Here is an 18,632-nt window from a genome sequence, read left to right as displayed (position 1 = left end):
CGACATTCCCAAAATTCCCAAATTCGAAAATTTCACGTTTTCACGTTAAAAATTCCGACAAATTTTCACAAAATTTCGTTTTTCACCTCTAACTTCTACATTTTTCAACCGATTCAACTCGTTCAAACTTTCAACTGTTCATCCTTTGCCTACCTATTCCACAACGTCCCACTTACCAAAAACTTCACATCTTTTATTTTGAAATTCAACCAAAATTCTCTAAAATTTCGTTTTTCTACTCTAATTTCTACATTTTTCAACCGATTCAACCCATTCCAACTTTCAACTGTTCATTATTTTTCTACCGATTCCACAACTTCCCACTTACCAAAAGCTTCACATCTTTTATTTTGAAATTCACACCCAATTCCCTTTCCCTTCTCATTTCTACATTTTTCAACCGATTCAACCCATTCCAACTTTCAACTGTTCATCATTTTTCGACCTATTCCACAACTTCCCATTTACCAAAAACTTCACATCTTTTATTTTGAAATTCACACCCAATTCCCTTTTCCCTTCTCATTTCTACATTTTTCAACCGATTCAACCCATTCCAACTTTCAACTGTTCATCATTTTTCTACCTATTCCACAACTTCCCACTTACCAAAAATTTCACATCTTTTATTTTGAAATTCAACCAAGATTCTCTCAAATTCCGTTTTTGTACTCTAATTTCTACATTTTTCAACCGATTCAACCCATTCCAACTTTCAACTGTTCATTATTTTTCTACTGATTCCACAACTTCCCACTTACCAAAAGCTTCACATCTTTTATTTTGAAATTCACACCCAATTCCTTTTCCCTTCTCATTTCTACATTTTTCAACCGATTCAACCCATTCCAACTTTCAACTGTTCATCATTTTTCTACCTATTCCACAACTTCCCACTTACCAAAAACTTCAATTCTTTTATTTTGAAATTCACACCTAATTCCCTTTTCCCTTCTCATTTCTACATTTTTCAACCGATTCAACCCATTCCAACTTTCAACTGTTCATCATTTTTCTACCTATTCCACAACTTCCCACTTACCAAAAACTTCACATCTTTTATTTTGAAATTCACACCCAATTCCCTTTTCCCTTCTCATTTCTACATTTTTCAACCGATTCAACCCATTCCAACTTTCAACTGTTCATCATTTTTCGACCTATTCCACAACTTCCCACTTACCAAAAACTTCACATCTTTTATTTTGAAATTCACACCCAATTCCCTTTTCCCTTCTCATTTCTACATTTTTCAACCGATTCAACCCATTCCAACTTTCAACTGTTCATCATTTTTCGACCTATTCCACAACTTCCCAAAACCTTCACATCTTTTATTTTGAAATTCACACCCAATTCCTTTTTCCCTTCTCATTTCTACATTTTTCAACCAATTCAACCCATTCCAACTTTCAACTGTTCATCATTTTTCGACCTATTCCACAACTTCCCACTTACCAAAAACTTCACATCTTTTATTTTGAAATTCGCCACAAATTCTCCAAATATTCTACATTTCTCAAGTAATTCAACACGTTTCAACATCGTTCGGCAGCATTCCCCGAAGAAGTTATTCATACATTTCGCCTTCACACGCAATTTCTCCAGAAATTGCAAAATTCTAGTTATTATTATTATTCTTCTATTTTATTCTCCACACTTTTTTGACACGTTTCATCTTCCACATAATTCATCCGATTCACTCCATTCCACTTTTCACGTATTCCAAATATTCACGACATGAGCGCTTATATTTTTCTCGTTCCGAAAATTTTCCGATTCCGCAAAATTCCCAAAATTCCGACAAATTTTTCCCCATTCATTCTTAATGGCACATTCGACATTTCACATTTACGTCGTTCCAATTTGAAATTCACATCATTCAGCACATTCTAATCACATTCGGAAGGATTCTCGACATTCCCAAAATTCCCAAATTCGAAAATTTCTCGTTTTCACGTTAAAAATTCCGACAAATTTTCACAAAATTTCGTTTTTCACCTCTAACTTCTACATTTTTCAACCGATTCAACTCGTTCCAACTTTCAACTGTTCATCTTTTGCCTACCTATTCCACAACGTCCCACTTACCAAAAACTTCACATCTTTTATTTTGAAATTCAACCAAAATTCTCTAAAATTTCGTTTTTCTACTCTAATTTCTACATTTTTCAACCGATTCAACCCATTCCAACTTTCAACTGTTCATCATTTTTCTACCGATTCCACAACTTCCCACTTACCAAAAGCTTCACATCTTTTATTTTGAAATTCACACCCAATTCCTTTTCCCTTCTCATTTCTACATTTTTCAACCGATTCAACCCATTCCAACTTTCAACTGTTCATCATTTTTCTACCTATTCCACAACTTCCCACTTACCAAAAACTTCACATCTTTTATTTTGAAATTCACACCCAATTTCCTTTTCCCTTCTCATTTCTACATTTTTCAACCGATTCAACCCATTCCAACTTTCAACTGTTCATCATTTTTCTACCTATTCCACAACTTCCCACTTACCAAAAACTTCACATATTTTATTTTGAAATTCAACCAAAATTCTCTCAAATTCCGTTTTTGTACTCTAATTTCTACATTTTTCAACCGATTCAACCCATTCCAACTTTCAACTGTTCATCATTTTTCTACCTATTCCACAACTTCCCAAATACTTCACATCTTTTATTTTGAAATTTACACCCAATTCCTTTTTCCCTTCTCATTTCTACATTTTTCAACCGATTCAACCCATTCCAATTTTCAACTGTTCATCTTTTGCCTACCTATTCCACAACTTCCCACTTACCAAAAATTCCACATTTTCAAATTTGAAATTCAACCAAATTCTCAAAAATTCAGTTTTTCAACTCTCATTTCTACATTTTTCGACCGATTCAACCCATTCCAAATTTATTCACCTTATGCTTCCCACATTCACTCCCATTCACCCCCACTTCCACTACGCTTACACATTCAACCCTTGACCCCCAATTCCAGTGTGGTGGCCATCTTGGATGACCCTCAAGTGCCCCCAATGAACCCAAAATGAACCGGAAGTGCCCCAAATCAAACCGAAAGTGACCCCAAATAGACCGGAAGTGACCTCAGGTAAACCGGAAGTGACCCCAAATCAAACCGGAAGTGACCCCAAATGTACCGGAAGTGACCTTTTTAGACCGGAAATGACCCCTAATAAACCGGAAGTGACCTCAGACGAACCGGAAGTGACCCAAATTAAACCGGAAGTGACCCAAATAAACCGGAAGTGACCCCAAATAGACCGGAAGTGACCCCAAATAGACCGGAAGTGACCCCAAATAGACCGGAAGTGATCTCTGGTAAACCGGAAGTGACCCCAAATCAAACCGGAAGTGACCAAAAATAAACCGGAAGTGACCTTTTTAGACCGGAAATGACCCCAAATAAACCGGAAGTGACCTCAGCTAAACCGGAAGTGACCTGTTTTAAACCGGAAGTGACCCAAATAAACCGGAAGTGACCCAAATTAGACCGGAAATGACCCGAATCAAGCCGGAAGTGACCTTATTTCAACACTAAGTGCCCCAAATAGCTACATTTGCGCTAACGTCTTCGTTTTTTATCCGATTTAACCCGTTTCAACATTTTTACCCCAAAAGTGAACCTCCTGAGGCCGTTTCTTTGGGTTTTGTTCCAAATTTAGAAAGATTTTGGCGCAATTGCTTTTTTTTATTTTCCCATTCATTCTCTATGGGGATTCAACATTTGCTCTAACTTCTACATTTTTTAACTGATTCAACCCGTTCCAACTTTCAACTGTTCATCTTTTGCCTACCTATTCCACAACTTCCCACTTACCAACAATTCCAAATTTAAAATTCAACCAAATTCTCCAAAATTTCGTTTTTCTACTCTAACTTCTACATTTTTCAACCGATTCAACCCATTCCAACTTTCAACTGTTCATCTTTTGCCTACCTATTCCACAACTTCCCACTTACCAAATATTCCAAACTTTCAATTTTGAAATTCACCACAAATTCTCCAAATATTCTACATTTCTCAAGTAATTCAACACGTTTCAACATCGTTCGGCAGCATTCCCCGAAAAAGTTATTCATACATTTCGCCTTCACACGCAATTTCTCCAGAAATTGCAAAATTCTAGTTGTGTGAAGGCGAAGGCCTTCACACATTGATATTGTACTTTATTATTAAACAACTTATTCCTCCCACTTTTTTGACATCTAACTACTCCCACATGCTTCAACCCATTCACCTCGTTCAAACTTTCACACGTTCCAAAAATTCATGGCACGCTTGCCAGTATTTTTCGCGTTCATAACATTTACCGTTTTTAAGTAATTAGCAAATTTGTGCCTTTTATTTCCCCATTCATTCTTAATGGCAATGTCAACCCGAGCCAGTTTCCTGTAGTGGGTTCGATTCCCACATTGGGCGTCATTAATTATTCTACTCTTTATTCTTCCCGCTTATCATTTTCAACGCTTATCATTTGTAACTAACATTCGCATTCAACATTCATTACATTAAGCAATTTCCACCACTTTGATTACGTATTCGCATTCAACAAACACATTCATTACATTAACCAAATTCAACCAATAAAAGAAAGGGACTCAATTAGCTCGTGGGAAACACAAGTGATTCCAGTACACGAGCATCTTTCCCGAGTGGTATCAAAACCCGCGTCAGTTCGATTCCCACATTGGGCGTCATTATTTATTTTACTCTTTATCCTTCCCGGTTATCATTTTCAACGGTTATCATTTGTAACTTTTGTCATTCGCATTCAACATTCATTACATTAAGCAATTTCCACCACTTTGATTACGCATTCGCATTCAACAAACACATTCATTACATTAACCAAATTCAACAGTTACTGAGGTAGGAACCTGATTAGCTCAGTTGGAAACACAATGGCAATGTCAACCTGTGCCAGTTTCCTGTAGTGGGTTCGATTCCCACTTTGGGCGTCATAAAGTATTTTACTCTTTATTCTTCCCCCTTGTCATTTGTACCTTTTTTGTAACATTTGTAACATTTCATTTTTAACGTTTATCATTTGTACCTTTTTGTAACATGTATTTGTAACATTTTCCCATTTATTTCACAATAATTTATTTTCCCTTTTCATTCTTCCCGCTTATCATTTTTAACGCTTAACGTTTGTAACTTAACATCTGCCTTCGCCTTCACACGCAATTTCTTCCGAAATTGCAATTCTAGTTGTGTGAAGGCGAAGGCCTTCACACATTGATATTGTACTTTATTATTAAACAACTTATTCCTCCCACTTTTTTGACATCTAACTACTCCCACATGCTTCAACCGATTCACCTCGTTCAACCTTTCACACGTTCCAAAAATTCATGGCACGCTTGCCAGTATTTTTCGCGTTCATAACATTTACCGTTTTTAAGTAATTAGCAAATTTGTGCCTTTTATTTCCCCATTCATTCTTAATGGCAATGTCAACCCGAGCCAGTTTCCTGTAGTGGGTTCGATTCCCACATTGGGCGTCATTAATTATTTTACTCTTTATTCTTCCCGCTTATCATTTTCAACGCTTATCATTTGTAACTAACATTCGCATTCAACATTCATTACATTAAGCAAGTTCCACCACTTTGATTACGTATTCGCATTCAACAAACACATTCATTACATTAACCAATTGCAACCACGACATAGCAAGGGACTCAATTAGCTCGTGGGAAACACAAGTGATTCCAGTACACGAGCATCATTCCCGAGTGGTATCAAAACCCGCGTCAGTTCGATTCCCACATTGGGCGTCATTATTTATTTTACTCTTTATCCTTCCCGGTTATCATTTTCAACGGTTATCATTTGTAACTTTTGTCATTCGCATCCAACATTCATTACATTAAGCAATTTCCACCACTTTGATTACGCATTCGCATTCAACAAACACATTCATTACATTAACCAAATTCAACCAGCAAGAAGGAAGGATCCTCATTAGCTCAGTCGGAAACACAATGGAAATGTCAACCCGAGCCAGTTTCCTGTAGTGGGTTCGATTCCCACATTGGGAGTCATAAATTATTTTACTCTTTATTCTTCCCCCTTATCATTTTCAACGCTTATCATTTGTACCTTTTTTGTAACATTTGTAACGTTTCATTTTTAACGCTTATCATTTGTACCTTTTTGTAACATGTATTTGTAACATTTTCCCATTTATTTCACAATTATCTATTTTCCCTTTGTATTCTTCCCGCTCATCATTTTTAACGCTTAACGTTTGTAACTTAACATCTGCCTTCGCCTTCACACGCAATTTCTTCCGAAATTGCAATTCTAGTTATTATTATTATTCTCTACGTTTCTCCACACTTTTTTGACACGTTTCATCTTCCACATAATTCATCCGATTCACTCCATTCCACTTTTCACGTATTCCAAATATTCACGCGACGAGCGCTTGTATTTTGCTCGTTCCGAAAATTTTCCGATTCCGCAAAATTCCCAAAATTCCGACAAATTTTTCCCCATTCATTCTTAATGGCACATTCGACATTTCACATTTACGTCGTTCCAATTTGAAATTCACATCATTCAGCACATTCTAATCACATTCGGAAGGATTCTCGACATTCCCAAAATTCCCAAATTCGAAAATTTCACGTTTTCACGTTAAAAATTCCGACAAATTTTCACGAAATTTCGTTTTTCACCTCTAACTTCTACATTTTTCAACCGATTCAACTCGTTCCAACTTTCAACTGTTCATCTTTTGCCTACCTATTCCACAACGTCCCACTTACCAAAAACTTCACCTCTTTTATTTTGAAATTCAACCAAAATTCTCTAAAATTTCGTTTTTCTACTCTAATTTCTACATTTTTCAACCGATTCAACCCATTCCAACTTTCAACTGTTCATTATTTTTCTACTGATTCCACAACTTCCCACTTACCAAAAGCTTCACATCTTTTATTTTGAAATTCACACCCAATTCCTTTTCCCTTCTCATTTCTACATTTTTCAACCGATTCAACCCATTCCAACTTTCAATTGTTCATCATTTTTCTACCTATTCCACAACTTCCCACTTACCAAAAACTTCACATCTTTTATTTTGAAATTCACACCCAATTCTCCAATATTTCCTTTTCTCCTTCTCATTTCTACATTTTTCAACCGATTCAACCCATTCCAACTTTCAACTGTTCATCATTTTTCTACCTATTCCACAACTTCCCACGTCCCAAAAACTTCACATCTTTTATTTTGAAATTCCCACCCAATTCCTTTTTCCCTTCTCATTTCTACATTTTTCAACCGATTCAACCCATTCCAACTTTCAACTGTTCATCATTTTTCTACCTATTCCACAACTTCCCACTTACCAAAAACTTCACATCTTTTATTTTGAAATTCACACCCAATTCCCTTTTCCCTTCTCATTTCTACATTTTTCAACCGATTCAACCCATTCCAACTTTCAACTGTTCATCATTTTTCTACCTATTCCACAACTTCCCACTTACCAAAAACTTCACATCTTTTATTTTGAAATTCACACTCAATTCCCTTTTCCCTTCTCATTTCTACATTTTTCAACCGATTCAACCCATTCCAACTTTCAACTGTTCATCATTTTTCTACCTATTCCACAACTTCCCACTTACCAAAAACTTCACATCTTTTATTTTGAAATTCACACCCAATTCCCTTTTCCCTTCTCATTTCTACATTTTTCAACCGATTCAACCCATTCCAACTTTCAACTGTTCATCATTTTTCTACCTATTCCACAACTTCCCACTTACCAAAAACTTCACATCTTTTATTTTGAAATTCACACCCAATTCCTTTTTCCCTTCTCATTTCTACATTTTTCAACCGATTCAACACATTCCAACTTTCAACTGTTCGTCATTTTTCGACCTATTCCACAACTTCCCACTTACCAAAAACTTCACATCTTTTATTTTGAAATTCGCCACAAATTCTCCAAATATTCTACATTTCTCAAGTAATTCAACACGTTTCAACATCGTTCGGCAGCATTCCCCGAAGAAGTTATTCATACATTTCGCCTTCACACGCAATTTCTCCAGAAATTGCAAAATTCTAGTTATGTATGACATTCTGCTCTTATGGATATCACCCACCATAAGCTGTCATGGTGCCCACATAAGGCCCATCCATGACACTTTGGTTCTCCTCAGCTAGTGCCTTGATGTAGCGCTTGCTGAGATCCAGGATCTGTTGCCGGAGCATACCGCTGTTTTCATGGCTGGCTCGCTGCTGGATGGTAAAGTGTAGCAGCATCATGCCCCAGATAAATCCAAAGCTGACCAGGAAAAAGCCAAGCTTTTGGGACGACAGCTTCCACAAGAAGGGTGTAGCCATGCTCACGAGACAGCGAGTGGAAGGTCACTAGTTAAACTACCGGAGAGCTGCAATGGTGCAGGTGGGGATCAGGATGGGCTGTAAGGCATGGCTGTCTGTTTGTTTGTGGGGCTGTGATTTTTGTTGGGCACGGATCCTCACTAATGTGATTTCCTTCTTTGGCTTATCCTGACGACAACGCAGCATCTCAGGCTCCAACCTTCTTCATTCTACAGGAGAAAAGACAGAGGGGGTACCAGGTTAGATGATCATTGATAAAACAGCTGTGTTATCAATCAGTAACTGGAAATTGTGCATAAAGTGGCTCCGAACAACCCTATCCAACTACCGTCCCATATCAATCCTCCCACCTATATCAAAACTTTTAGAAAAAATCCTGTCAAAACAATTTATAGAACATCTTAAAACAAACAACCTTCTCAACAACTCACAATTTGGCTTCCGATCAGCTCATTCAACACTATCTGCACAGCTACTTTCTAGATTTCCGTAAAGCCTTTGACACAGTTAATCATCAAATACTCCATAACAAACTAGCTTTCTTTCATCTCTCCCCCTCAGTTCTAACGATGCTCTCTTTATACCTCTCGGATAGAATCCAGGTTGTTAATATTTGTCAGGCCACATCTACTCCATTACCATCTCCCACTGGTGTTCCCCAGGGCAGCGTACTGGGCCCATTATGTACATCAATGACATGCCCAAAATATGCAAACAAACTCAAATCATATTATATGCTGACGACAGTTATTTACACCTCAGATCCGAACATCAAAACCATAAACTCCAAGCTTACTTCTGATCTCCAGCTCCTACATGAGTGGCTAAAAGTAAACCATCTGACGACCAATATAAAAAACCCCTGAAATAATGTATTTCCACCCCCCTAGGAAAAAAAATCTCCATAACTGTCCCCATTACTCTATCCGATCGAACTCTAGTAGTCACTGACACATATGAATATCTTGGAGTACACTTAGACTCCCACCTCACCTACAAAAAACATGTTAACACTCTCACTAATAAGCTCAAACAGAAAATATATGTCTATAACAAGGTTAGGCCCTATCTCACCCATAATGTCTCAAATATTTATCAACATTCTATCATACTGTCTAACTTATCATACTGTCTTCCCATCTGGTCTCTCACCACAAAAGAAACTCTGGATCCCATAGCCAGACTATACAATAGAGCATACAAAAACGGTTGCGCGTTCGGCGGTGCGCTGCAGTTGCGCGATCGGACAAAATGAAGATCCCTGCGCACTGATGTCCACTTAAGTTTTGGAAAGTAGAGCAGGACTTTAAAAATAAGTTCTAAATTTCTGCAACGGCTCTGTCACAATATTGCGACCAGTGCGGTGCAGTTGCGCGGTTGGCGACGCGCTATGGTTGCGCGTTCGGCGGTGCGCTGCAGTGGCGCGATCGGACAAAATTAAGTTCCCTGCGCACTGATGTCCACTTAAATTTCGGAAAGTACAGCAGGTCTTTAAAAATATGTTCTAAATTTCAGCGACGGCTCTGTCACAAAAATGCGACCACCGCGGTGCAGTTGCGCGATCGGCGACGCGCTACGGTTGCGCGTTCGGCGGTGCGCTGCAGTTCCGCGATTGGACAAAAATGCGCAAATGAAAAAAATGCTTTAAAAAGGTGTTTTTTTTGGTTGTTCCTTGGAACGGATTAATATTTTTCCCATTATTTGTAATGGGAAAATATGATGCAGAATTCGAACGATTCACTTCTCGAACAGCCTTCTGGAACGGATTGTGTTCGAAAACGGAGGCTCCACTATATATATATATATATATATATATATATATTATATGCGCCTCTGAAGCAAATGTCCTTTCTTTTCCCCAGGATTTATAATCCCAATGTCACGTGAGGAGCAGGATTTGGACCCAGAAGCAGACATAACTGACACAGAATACACGGGGAAAAAAAGTAGACGCTCTACTTGGAAGAAAGCTTGATGCACAAACAAATTGTCACAGCGTAACGCAAGTTTATATACTGTGAGACATCAGGCCTCTATAGAATATGCTTCCATCCATCTATTTTCCGAACCAGTTCAGAACTGGTCACCAGCCAATGGCAGGCCACGTTCACATGACCCAAACTCATACCTACTATGGGGAGATTTGGAGTGGCCTCCCATGCATATTTTTTAGGATGTGGGAGGAAACCAGAGTACTCAGAGGAAACCCACACAAGCACGGTGAGAACATGCAAACTCAACACAGGAAGGCCAGCACCGGAACCAAATAAAAAAAACTTCTGCACAGCAGCTGATATAATCGATGACAGAATGAACACAATATTGACAAACACCCAGTCACAACACCCAAGGTCTTCGGCGGCTGAAAGAGTTCTTTGTAAAGACAGAAGGGCTAGTGATGGCAAATCACCTCTTGATGTTCATAACTCTGCATTACTTTCAAGCCTGCAGCTTAAAGCTTCAGCTAGGTCACGCTGAATTATATAATAGTGCAAATTATTTAACCTACAAATGCTCACGATGAACTGTACAACAAACTTTGTTTGTAGTATGTTGTCGTATATTTTTCATTGATTTATTTGGGCTAGTCGCCTGCTGCAGGCTGAAAACGGCTCTCATCCACAAATTGGGATGAGATGCAAAAATATATGCAAGTCAACATTTTATTGCACCTATTACAGTGACAATAAAGTTCTAGTCTTGAACTCAAGCATCTGTCTTATCCTGCAAGACTGATACGAGTTTTGGGTTTTGCTGTCTTTGCAAATTCTCATACCCGCGGTAAGTATGCAGGTGTAGCCGAGTAAATATTGAGTCGCAGTTAAACCATCAAACATTAAGATATCGTGCAAAGGCTGCCACAACATCGCAGGACAGGTTCTGAAGCCTCCGGCAGCTCTTTGCTTTGACTTGAACATCCACTTTTTCATTGATTTTCATATTACGTATTTTATGTGCAACCATTGCAGCCTAGTGATCCTTCCATCTGTGGTCCCTTCTCCAGGTTTCTCATTTTTCCCCTGGTAGGTTTTTTTCTTTTTTTCTTTGAGTTTTTCCTTGCCCCTTTTGGGAGCTTAAGATCAGGGGATGCTTTGAGAATAATTGTCAATTATTTGTCTATGTGAAGCCCTTTGAGACTGCTTGTGATCTAGGGCTATACAAATAAAACTGACTTGAAGCCAACACAACTAACAGCTCACCTGGCAGGTGATGACCGAATAACAGAACTTTGTTAAAGAGCGAACTTAAAGAGCAAAGTAAATATCACAAAGAGTCGCCCTGGTGAATACAACATGCGCACGAGGTCGTAAGGACAATATGCAAGGGGAGAGCAATTTTGTTCGAGTATGGTCCGAAAAAGTATACGAAATGAGTATCCAGTGTTCTCTGCAGAAAGATGCTACTGCGGGTGAAGATCTTCCAATACGCTACATTAGCTCGTACACCTGCAGAATAAAAACAATGAGGCCGCTTGCATGCGACGCCAAGCAGCGCCATCAAGCAGTCAATTCGACCAAGCATTAACGCGAGCACAGCGGTGGTAGCCCCGTTTAGTTGCGCAAAGGCGCCTTCTTGGGCGACAACAGCAAGTCGGAGGGTGGAAGTAGCCTTGGTTAACCACCGCTCACTCCATGACGAAACGAGATCCCCCCCCCGCGCCGCGAATGACATGCCAACAAGCGCAGAACGAGCAAGACGGGTGTCACCACCTTACCTCATGTGTCACTTTGTGTTGAGAGTCAATTGCAAGGCGGCTCAATCGGGAATGGACTGATAAAGCATCCATAAAGAACGGCGAAGGGGATCGCGAATTGGCCCGCCTGGTTTGTAATTCCAGATACAGCGCACAAGCCTCCCTTGCTCTGCCCACGAGCAAAAATCGAGTGGAGGAACTATCTGCAAGTGTCCAACCCCCGTGGAAGCGTAAAACCACGTCCGACACAATTAGGATTTTTACTCTTTTATATTTACTAGACAATTTTCTTTTAAAATATTTTAGCTGTGTTTACATTTTTTTTCATGGGATTTCAATCGTGTGTATTCGTTTTGAAATTGTTTCAACACAAACACGGTGACAAAAAACATCAGACGCTCTCTGAGAATCCGTTCAATGAATGCTCTGTTTTCACTGCCACCTTCTGTTTAGGAACAGACTTACATACAATCTGCACCGAGTGGTGAAGTGCGCCCTCTTGCGTTTGAAAGCAAAGAAATAAAGCTGATGATTCTGGTGGGTCAAACTGGGTGTCGGGTACATTGGGGGGGCAGCTATTAAAACTGACAGTGGCTGCTACGCAGTTGTATTTATGAGATTATCATTAAAATATTACGAAAATAAATGGGCATTGTTCTTGATTAAAAAAAAAAATGCGGCGGCTTTGCAACAGGGAAAGACACTGTTTAAGACAACACTAATTGTACGTGTACAAATGCACGCGCGTACGTATGCGCGTCCGCACGCACGCGCATTACGCACGCACCCACGCGAACAAAAACACGCACTCACACCAACAGGCTGTTAGGATCTTGAACTCGCTTCCCCTTTCTGCGTAGCGTCCTGTACTTTTGCGCTATGCTTATTGTCTGCTGTATGCACACTGGCTCCGTTTTGCTCCTCTTATTTATTGTGTTATCTGTTTATTTATTATTTATTCACCACACTTATTATTTATTGTTTGTGCCTTCTTGTTTTTATATTGTGTCGTTTACTTGTATGTCTATCGTGTACTATGTCTTGTCACCGTGGGATAGACAGACGTTTTTCCACAGTTTCATAATGAACAATTGTAGTACATTAAATTGAGTAATTTATAGCAGAGTAGACTTTATGTCATTACAAGGGAAAATAATTTGTATGAATACAAATGTAAAGAAGTTCATTGTCTTTGTTTGTTTTTTCAGAACATAGTAAGTACTTCAGATCATCTCTGAATTTAAATCACATTACATCCATAACCAGCTGACACAGCTGCAGAATAGTGCAAAACAACAACACAGTTACAAATCATTTTGACAAAAATTCCCATTCACGTTGTTATACACAGTTTGCAGTAGAATAGAAAGAGAGAATATTTATGTCCAGCCAGAAACACAGAATACAATGCAATGTGAAAGCCTACTGCACTAAACTTCTCATTTATTTGTGCGTGTGCAAATGTTGAACCCATCCTATCAAATGCAAACTTAAGTGGCTTTTACAGTCAAGTATGTCAACTATGAAAGTGTACATAGGGATATAGAAGTGAAAATCATTCCATCTGAAGAAAGACGAAAAAACATAAAAAAATCATTTAGTGCATTTTGCTCGGTTATAAGACAGTGTTCGTTCACAAAAATATTCTAGCGATATTCTCATCGAGTTAATTGTAGGACAGCAATTATTCAACAATTATTTTGCCATAATCTGATTTGCAAATTGGTCTGTTTTCAGACGCACAACAATAAATTGTGTCAGATGCACAATTTTACCATTATGAAAAGTATGACAGGGATTTTGCAGCTCATTTTCCGAGTGTTTTAGCAACATCCTTGTAGGCTAGCTCAATTTCCACATCAGCTGCACACGTGTTGGTGAATTCATCTCTGCTGTAAGCGTTGCCAAGGTAACGCCACACACCTCTATACTGGGAAGGGATGTCGTAATTGCGGTATTTCTTCGCCACCACCTGAAAGTTAGAACCACTGTCAACGCAGGCACCGAGGTAGATACACCACTTCAAATTACCTTGACGACATGAAGTTTGGGAAGGAGGTTGCAGTCAGCCAGCGTCAGCTCATCACCATCCAGGTATTTGCGCGTAGATTCTCCATCGACAAGATGAACCTCATTGGGTAGCGGGTTCATCAAATACTCGTCCAGTTTTACCAGAGCCTTGTTGAGACTCTGCTCTAATGCTGATGAACAAATTACAAGGTAAAAAGAGAACGGAAGCAGCGGGATCATAATGCTTACAAGTTTGACTCACCCTTATTCTTATTGGGACTTGTGTTTTTAATGTAAGCTGAGAACTTGGCGAACACATCGTTTCCCGCTGTGTTGGACTGGTGGTTCTTCGCTGCAAGTTTGGGATACCTGAAGAAGAGACATTTTTTACCTGGAGGAGGTGTGTGCGTCTGAGTGCACGTGAGTGAGTGTGTGAGGCCTACTTGGGTGGAGCCAGCATTTCCTCCAAGTACTCCTCTATTTTATTGACATCAGTGAGCACCTCCCCCTGGAATGTGAGGAAGGGTGGGTGTGTCCCTGGGGCCAGGTTGTGAAGGTCAGCTGGTGTCCTAATAAGAAAGAAAACACGTACTTTACACTGTGTTCCTAATCTTGACGCAGATGCAGTTTTTATTTTTGTAAATACATCTATAATATCCTGACATTTTAATGACTACAGTATATTTTTGTGCAAGTTTGTAATTAGCATTTTCACACACATCCTGATAGAGTGAAAAATTTATATTTTGCACCATTATGTGTATAAAGTCAGTCAATTCTGTCATTCCCTTTAAAATTGACTCGCAAGTGCAGACCTTTTGACATATCATAAGCAGAAGCTGATTTGTTTAAAGTCCATGCAAGTGGTCAAAAGTACATTTAGGCCTATAAGGAACTCCAAACAGAGCGTCACGGTTGGATAATTTAAAGTTGTTAAGGGAGTTTATGGATCTGAGAATTGATCACCTAACCTGATCGATTGTCCTTGATCGCTGCACACCCTCCAAATCAGTCTGTTTTTTTCAAAGTCGCATTAGACTATCTGCGCCACGACTAGTTAGCTGTGGTTCCAGTAGGCGTAAAGTTTAGTCGACTTTCAGGTTTCAACTACGAAATTATCAGGTGCGATAGGCACAAAGGAAACAACAATGATTGATAGTTGTGCTATTATGATTACTACCTTTTGAGGTCAACTGTGGTGACATTGAAGACCACGCCTTTCAGCCAAAGGATCATGAAAAGACGTTGTGAGAATGGACAATTTCCAATGCTCTCCCCATCACTGCCAGCCTGCGCGCGCACACACACACGCACACACACACGCACGCAAACACAATGGGGATTTGTCAGTAATAGGTTCAAAATTCAAGTAAAGTAGTATCTTTTATTTCTGTTAGCACAGACTACACAAAGAGATTAAAAAGAAAATGAATCAGTGCCCTTTTTTTGTACGAGGGAAACCGGGTGGTGTGTGTGAGACAGGACGTGTAACACGAGCCTAAAGTCAGCATGAATAATCCACATTGCTTCCATTAGTTGCCTGACTGCTCACAATGACTTTTTCCTGTGGTTTTCCATTGAGACTTTGCCACCTTTACCTTAACCTGACCATCGTCATTGCTTCTATGATTTTCACTCAAAATAGTAACTAATACATCAAATGCATCGAATTTGTCTGCAGACATACGTATGTAACTCGTGTCGGTAGCAAAAAGTTGCACGTGCAAGCAAAACAAACAAAATAAGGAAATCATAGCATCAACATCCTCTTGCATGACACGTACAAAGACAAGATGAGTTACTGTTTTAAATATGCAGGAAAGATGTGAAATAATTGTGAATAATTTAACAAATTTGAGCTAATCCAGAGAAATTCCTGTCAGCAGCAGATTACTATAATTGCTATTATAAGAAAGGTAAGAAATATTTATACGATTTTCAAAGTAGCAAGCACAATGTTAGGTACACAGTCAAATGAGATCTAGTTCAAAAGCTGTATCAGAATGTTTGTCTAACTTCCTCATTCTGCGTTATTGTCAAATGAAATTAAACCTTGAACGAAACAGGATGCAAAGTGATGCGGGTCTGATATGTTATCTCATCAATTTTTATTCGTAGTAAGGAGCCGAGCATCATTATTTGTCAGTAGGCTGTCAGAAAATAACCACTTACAGACTCTTCATATAAAACTATTTAAAGCTGCAGCGTTCTACAAAGAAAGTACTCTGCTAATAATTTAGTGAGAGGGATAGAGAGTGGTTGCCCATGCATGTGGGTGTCAGGTTCACACAGGGGGAAATCAACATAACAAAAACATGTCCTGTACAGAAAGCCTACATTATCTTTGTATTTGCATTGTTGCACACACACTTATAACACCCCACCTTGACGAACAATTCGATGTCTGGGTCCTTATCTTCCTCCGCTGCGATATCGGTCATAGTCAAACACACACACACAAAAATTGCTGCTTGTGCGCCTCCGCTCCACAAGTGTGTATTTGTGTTTGCAGATTCTACTCCACGTCCATTAAGTGTAGCTTGGTTGGCGCTATAGCGGCTCTGTCACAGTCAGCTGATGACCACCAGGGATGTGTGTGTGTGTGTGTGTGTGTGTGTGTGTGTGTATGTGTGGGTGTAAGTGTAAGTGATAGGGAGAGGTGTTCAGTTTGTACCCATGGGCTCAGCGGTGGGGCATGACGTGCCAGTCAAAAATAGCCCCCTGGGTTGAGCCAGGGTGGGCTAAAAAAACAAGCAGTTGACAGTAAAACATGAATGCTCATTTGACTCACTTATAAATGATCATTTTGCTCCACGATGCAGCACATTGCCTTTTACAACAATGGAATGCTACAAATAAGTCACCTTTACTCTTGCGCAATTCAACCTCCCATTGTATTAGTGTAATTTACAACACTGGGTTGTTCAAAGTGCCAGATTTATAAGACCCATTTGGACTTTAGCGTAGGCAAAAGGACTGATGCCACAATGACAGCAGTTGGTTAATGAGTGATCACATGATTCTCGAGGCTGCTGGACAGAACATTCCCCCCAGTTCAAGTTATATTTGGAATCATAGCCACTCCCTCTGATGCGAAACACACACACTGCCACTCAATGTGAAGGTGGCTGACAGGTATAAGATTAACGTCAAAAAAATAATAAAATCAACCGTGCAAATAAACATGGTTTAGGTATCTGACTTTGCACCTCGACCCAAGTGATGTTATCTTCATTGTATGACAAATTTGAGGGTTTATTTGATCCAGACTTCTACTGAATTAAATATTTTGCCCATACATAATAATTCAGCTCAATTTTGATTGAACATTTTTTATATGTTTATTAGTAGTTGTCAGTGGTGTAGAACTGCAATACATCATATTAGATTTAATTATGTTGTTGTCTTGGATGGCGAAGAGTATAAGCCTACATTTAAATCAGCTGCGTTGCCCCTTTGTTTGAAATGTTCGTTCCTTGACAATAACGGCCCTATTTTCTGCCAACTGCAAGCTTAGCACATTGCACAGTCTAATTGCATTTATGGGTGAAGTTGTTTTTTTCTGTTGGTATTTTCGTAACCTATGTTAGTCAGAAACGGGTGTTTGCTCCGTAGTGGGAGTGAACACAGCTGACTTGTTTCCCAGCCAATGGAGGCAGCTCTTTTGCCTTTAAATTCAGAGGAGAGACACATGGTCTACATGGTGGAAGCATAAATTGACTAACTGGAGTCCATGGAGGGGATCGGCACATTCAGAATACAGTTATAGGGAAATGCAAAAACATGCTTTGAACGGATATTTCTTGGCTTCATTGACTATCCATTTTTGACAAAGAAAATTTGTTATTATTTGTTTTTTTTAAACTTTTTTTTTTTTTTTTTTTAAGTCTTAAGCGTAAAAGCCGTGTGTCCTTGCGTACACTGTCAACTACGTTGATGTACCGTTGCTTCAAATGTCACTGTCGTAGAGAAATGTGGATAATATCCTTCAGTAAAGGTTAGTTAGGGGTAACCAATGCCAAACAGGGCTTAAAAGTTGTATCAAGGCACCTTTCCTAAAAATTCAATTCACGACCAGTGGCCTATACTGTACAAGAAAGAAAAATCCTCATCTCGTACCCACCTTAGCAAACAAAGTGACTTTAGGCTTGTCCTTCTCAGACTCTTGGTTCGACTTGGGTGTCTCTTGCTCTGATACGGTTGAAGATGTTGATGATGAAACTCTGCGTTCCAAGTTCCTACTGTCCACCTCCATCTTTGGAGACACACTCCCAAAATGTGACTCTTTGATACTCTCTACAATTTCCATTGTTTCCTCCGTACAGCACTTGTTCTCTTCATTCTCTTCATTGTCAGAATGTGAAGAGGAAGATGAAGAAGAATTTTTGCAAGATTCCTTGTTTGGTGCAGCGGGTGCTGGAAACAAAGGAGGATCTGGTACTCTTCCAATAGCCCATCCAGTATTTTGATACTCTGGTGCTTGACTTGAGGGCCCATCGTAAGGCGACTCGTATATAGCAGCTGATGTCTGGT

At 39.3% G+C, this 18,632-nt stretch overlaps 2 protein-coding genes across 4 annotated transcripts in view; both read right to left on the bottom strand.

Moving 5' to 3' along the window:
* The window catches only part of mgat5 (alpha-1,6-mannosylglycoprotein 6-beta-N-acetylglucosaminyltransferase), a 60,522-nt gene extending 48,239 nt beyond the window's left edge, over positions 1-12,283 (bottom strand). The window contains exons 1-2 of the mRNA XM_061297618.1: positions 12,111-12,283; positions 8,155-8,604 (exon numbers count right to left, since the gene is read on the bottom strand). Coding sequence (XP_061153602.1) covers positions 8,155-8,395 — 241 coding nt within the window. The 5' untranslated portion in view covers positions 8,396-8,604; positions 12,111-12,283. The remainder of the gene's footprint in view (positions 1-8,154; positions 8,605-12,110) is intronic.
* Positions 12,284-13,263: 980 nt separating this feature from the next.
* clic5a (chloride intracellular channel 5a) lies at positions 13,264-16,725 on the bottom strand. 3 transcript variants are annotated; one of them, XM_061271376.1, is made up of 7 exons: positions 16,484-16,725; positions 15,280-15,389; positions 14,543-14,668; positions 14,362-14,468; positions 14,121-14,290; positions 14,013-14,061; positions 13,264-13,653 (listed from the first exon to the last, which is right to left on the bottom strand). In XM_061271376.1, exons 1-7 carry the CDS (start codon positions 16,538-16,540, stop codon positions 13,610-13,612), a joined length of 663 nt encoding a protein of 220 aa, XP_061127360.1. In that variant the 5' UTR covers positions 16,541-16,725; the 3' UTR covers positions 13,264-13,609. The 3 variants fall into 3 exon arrangements, with proteins under 3 accessions (XP_061127360.1, XP_061127359.1, XP_061127357.1); XM_061271375.1 differs by having other exon boundaries at positions 13,865-14,061; positions 16,484-16,722; XM_061271373.1 differs by having other exon boundaries at positions 13,264-14,061; positions 16,484-16,722.
* Positions 16,726-18,632: the final 1,907 nt, after the last annotated feature.

Source organism: Syngnathus typhle, linkage group LG2 (assembly GCF_033458585.1).
Source record: "Syngnathus typhle isolate RoL2023-S1 ecotype Sweden linkage group LG2, RoL_Styp_1.0, whole genome shotgun sequence".
Classification (NCBI taxonomy): domain Eukaryota; kingdom Metazoa; phylum Chordata; class Actinopteri; order Syngnathiformes; family Syngnathidae; genus Syngnathus; species Syngnathus typhle.
Note: the sequence above shows the minus strand (reverse complement) of the source record. Positions and strands in the feature narration are given on the sequence as shown.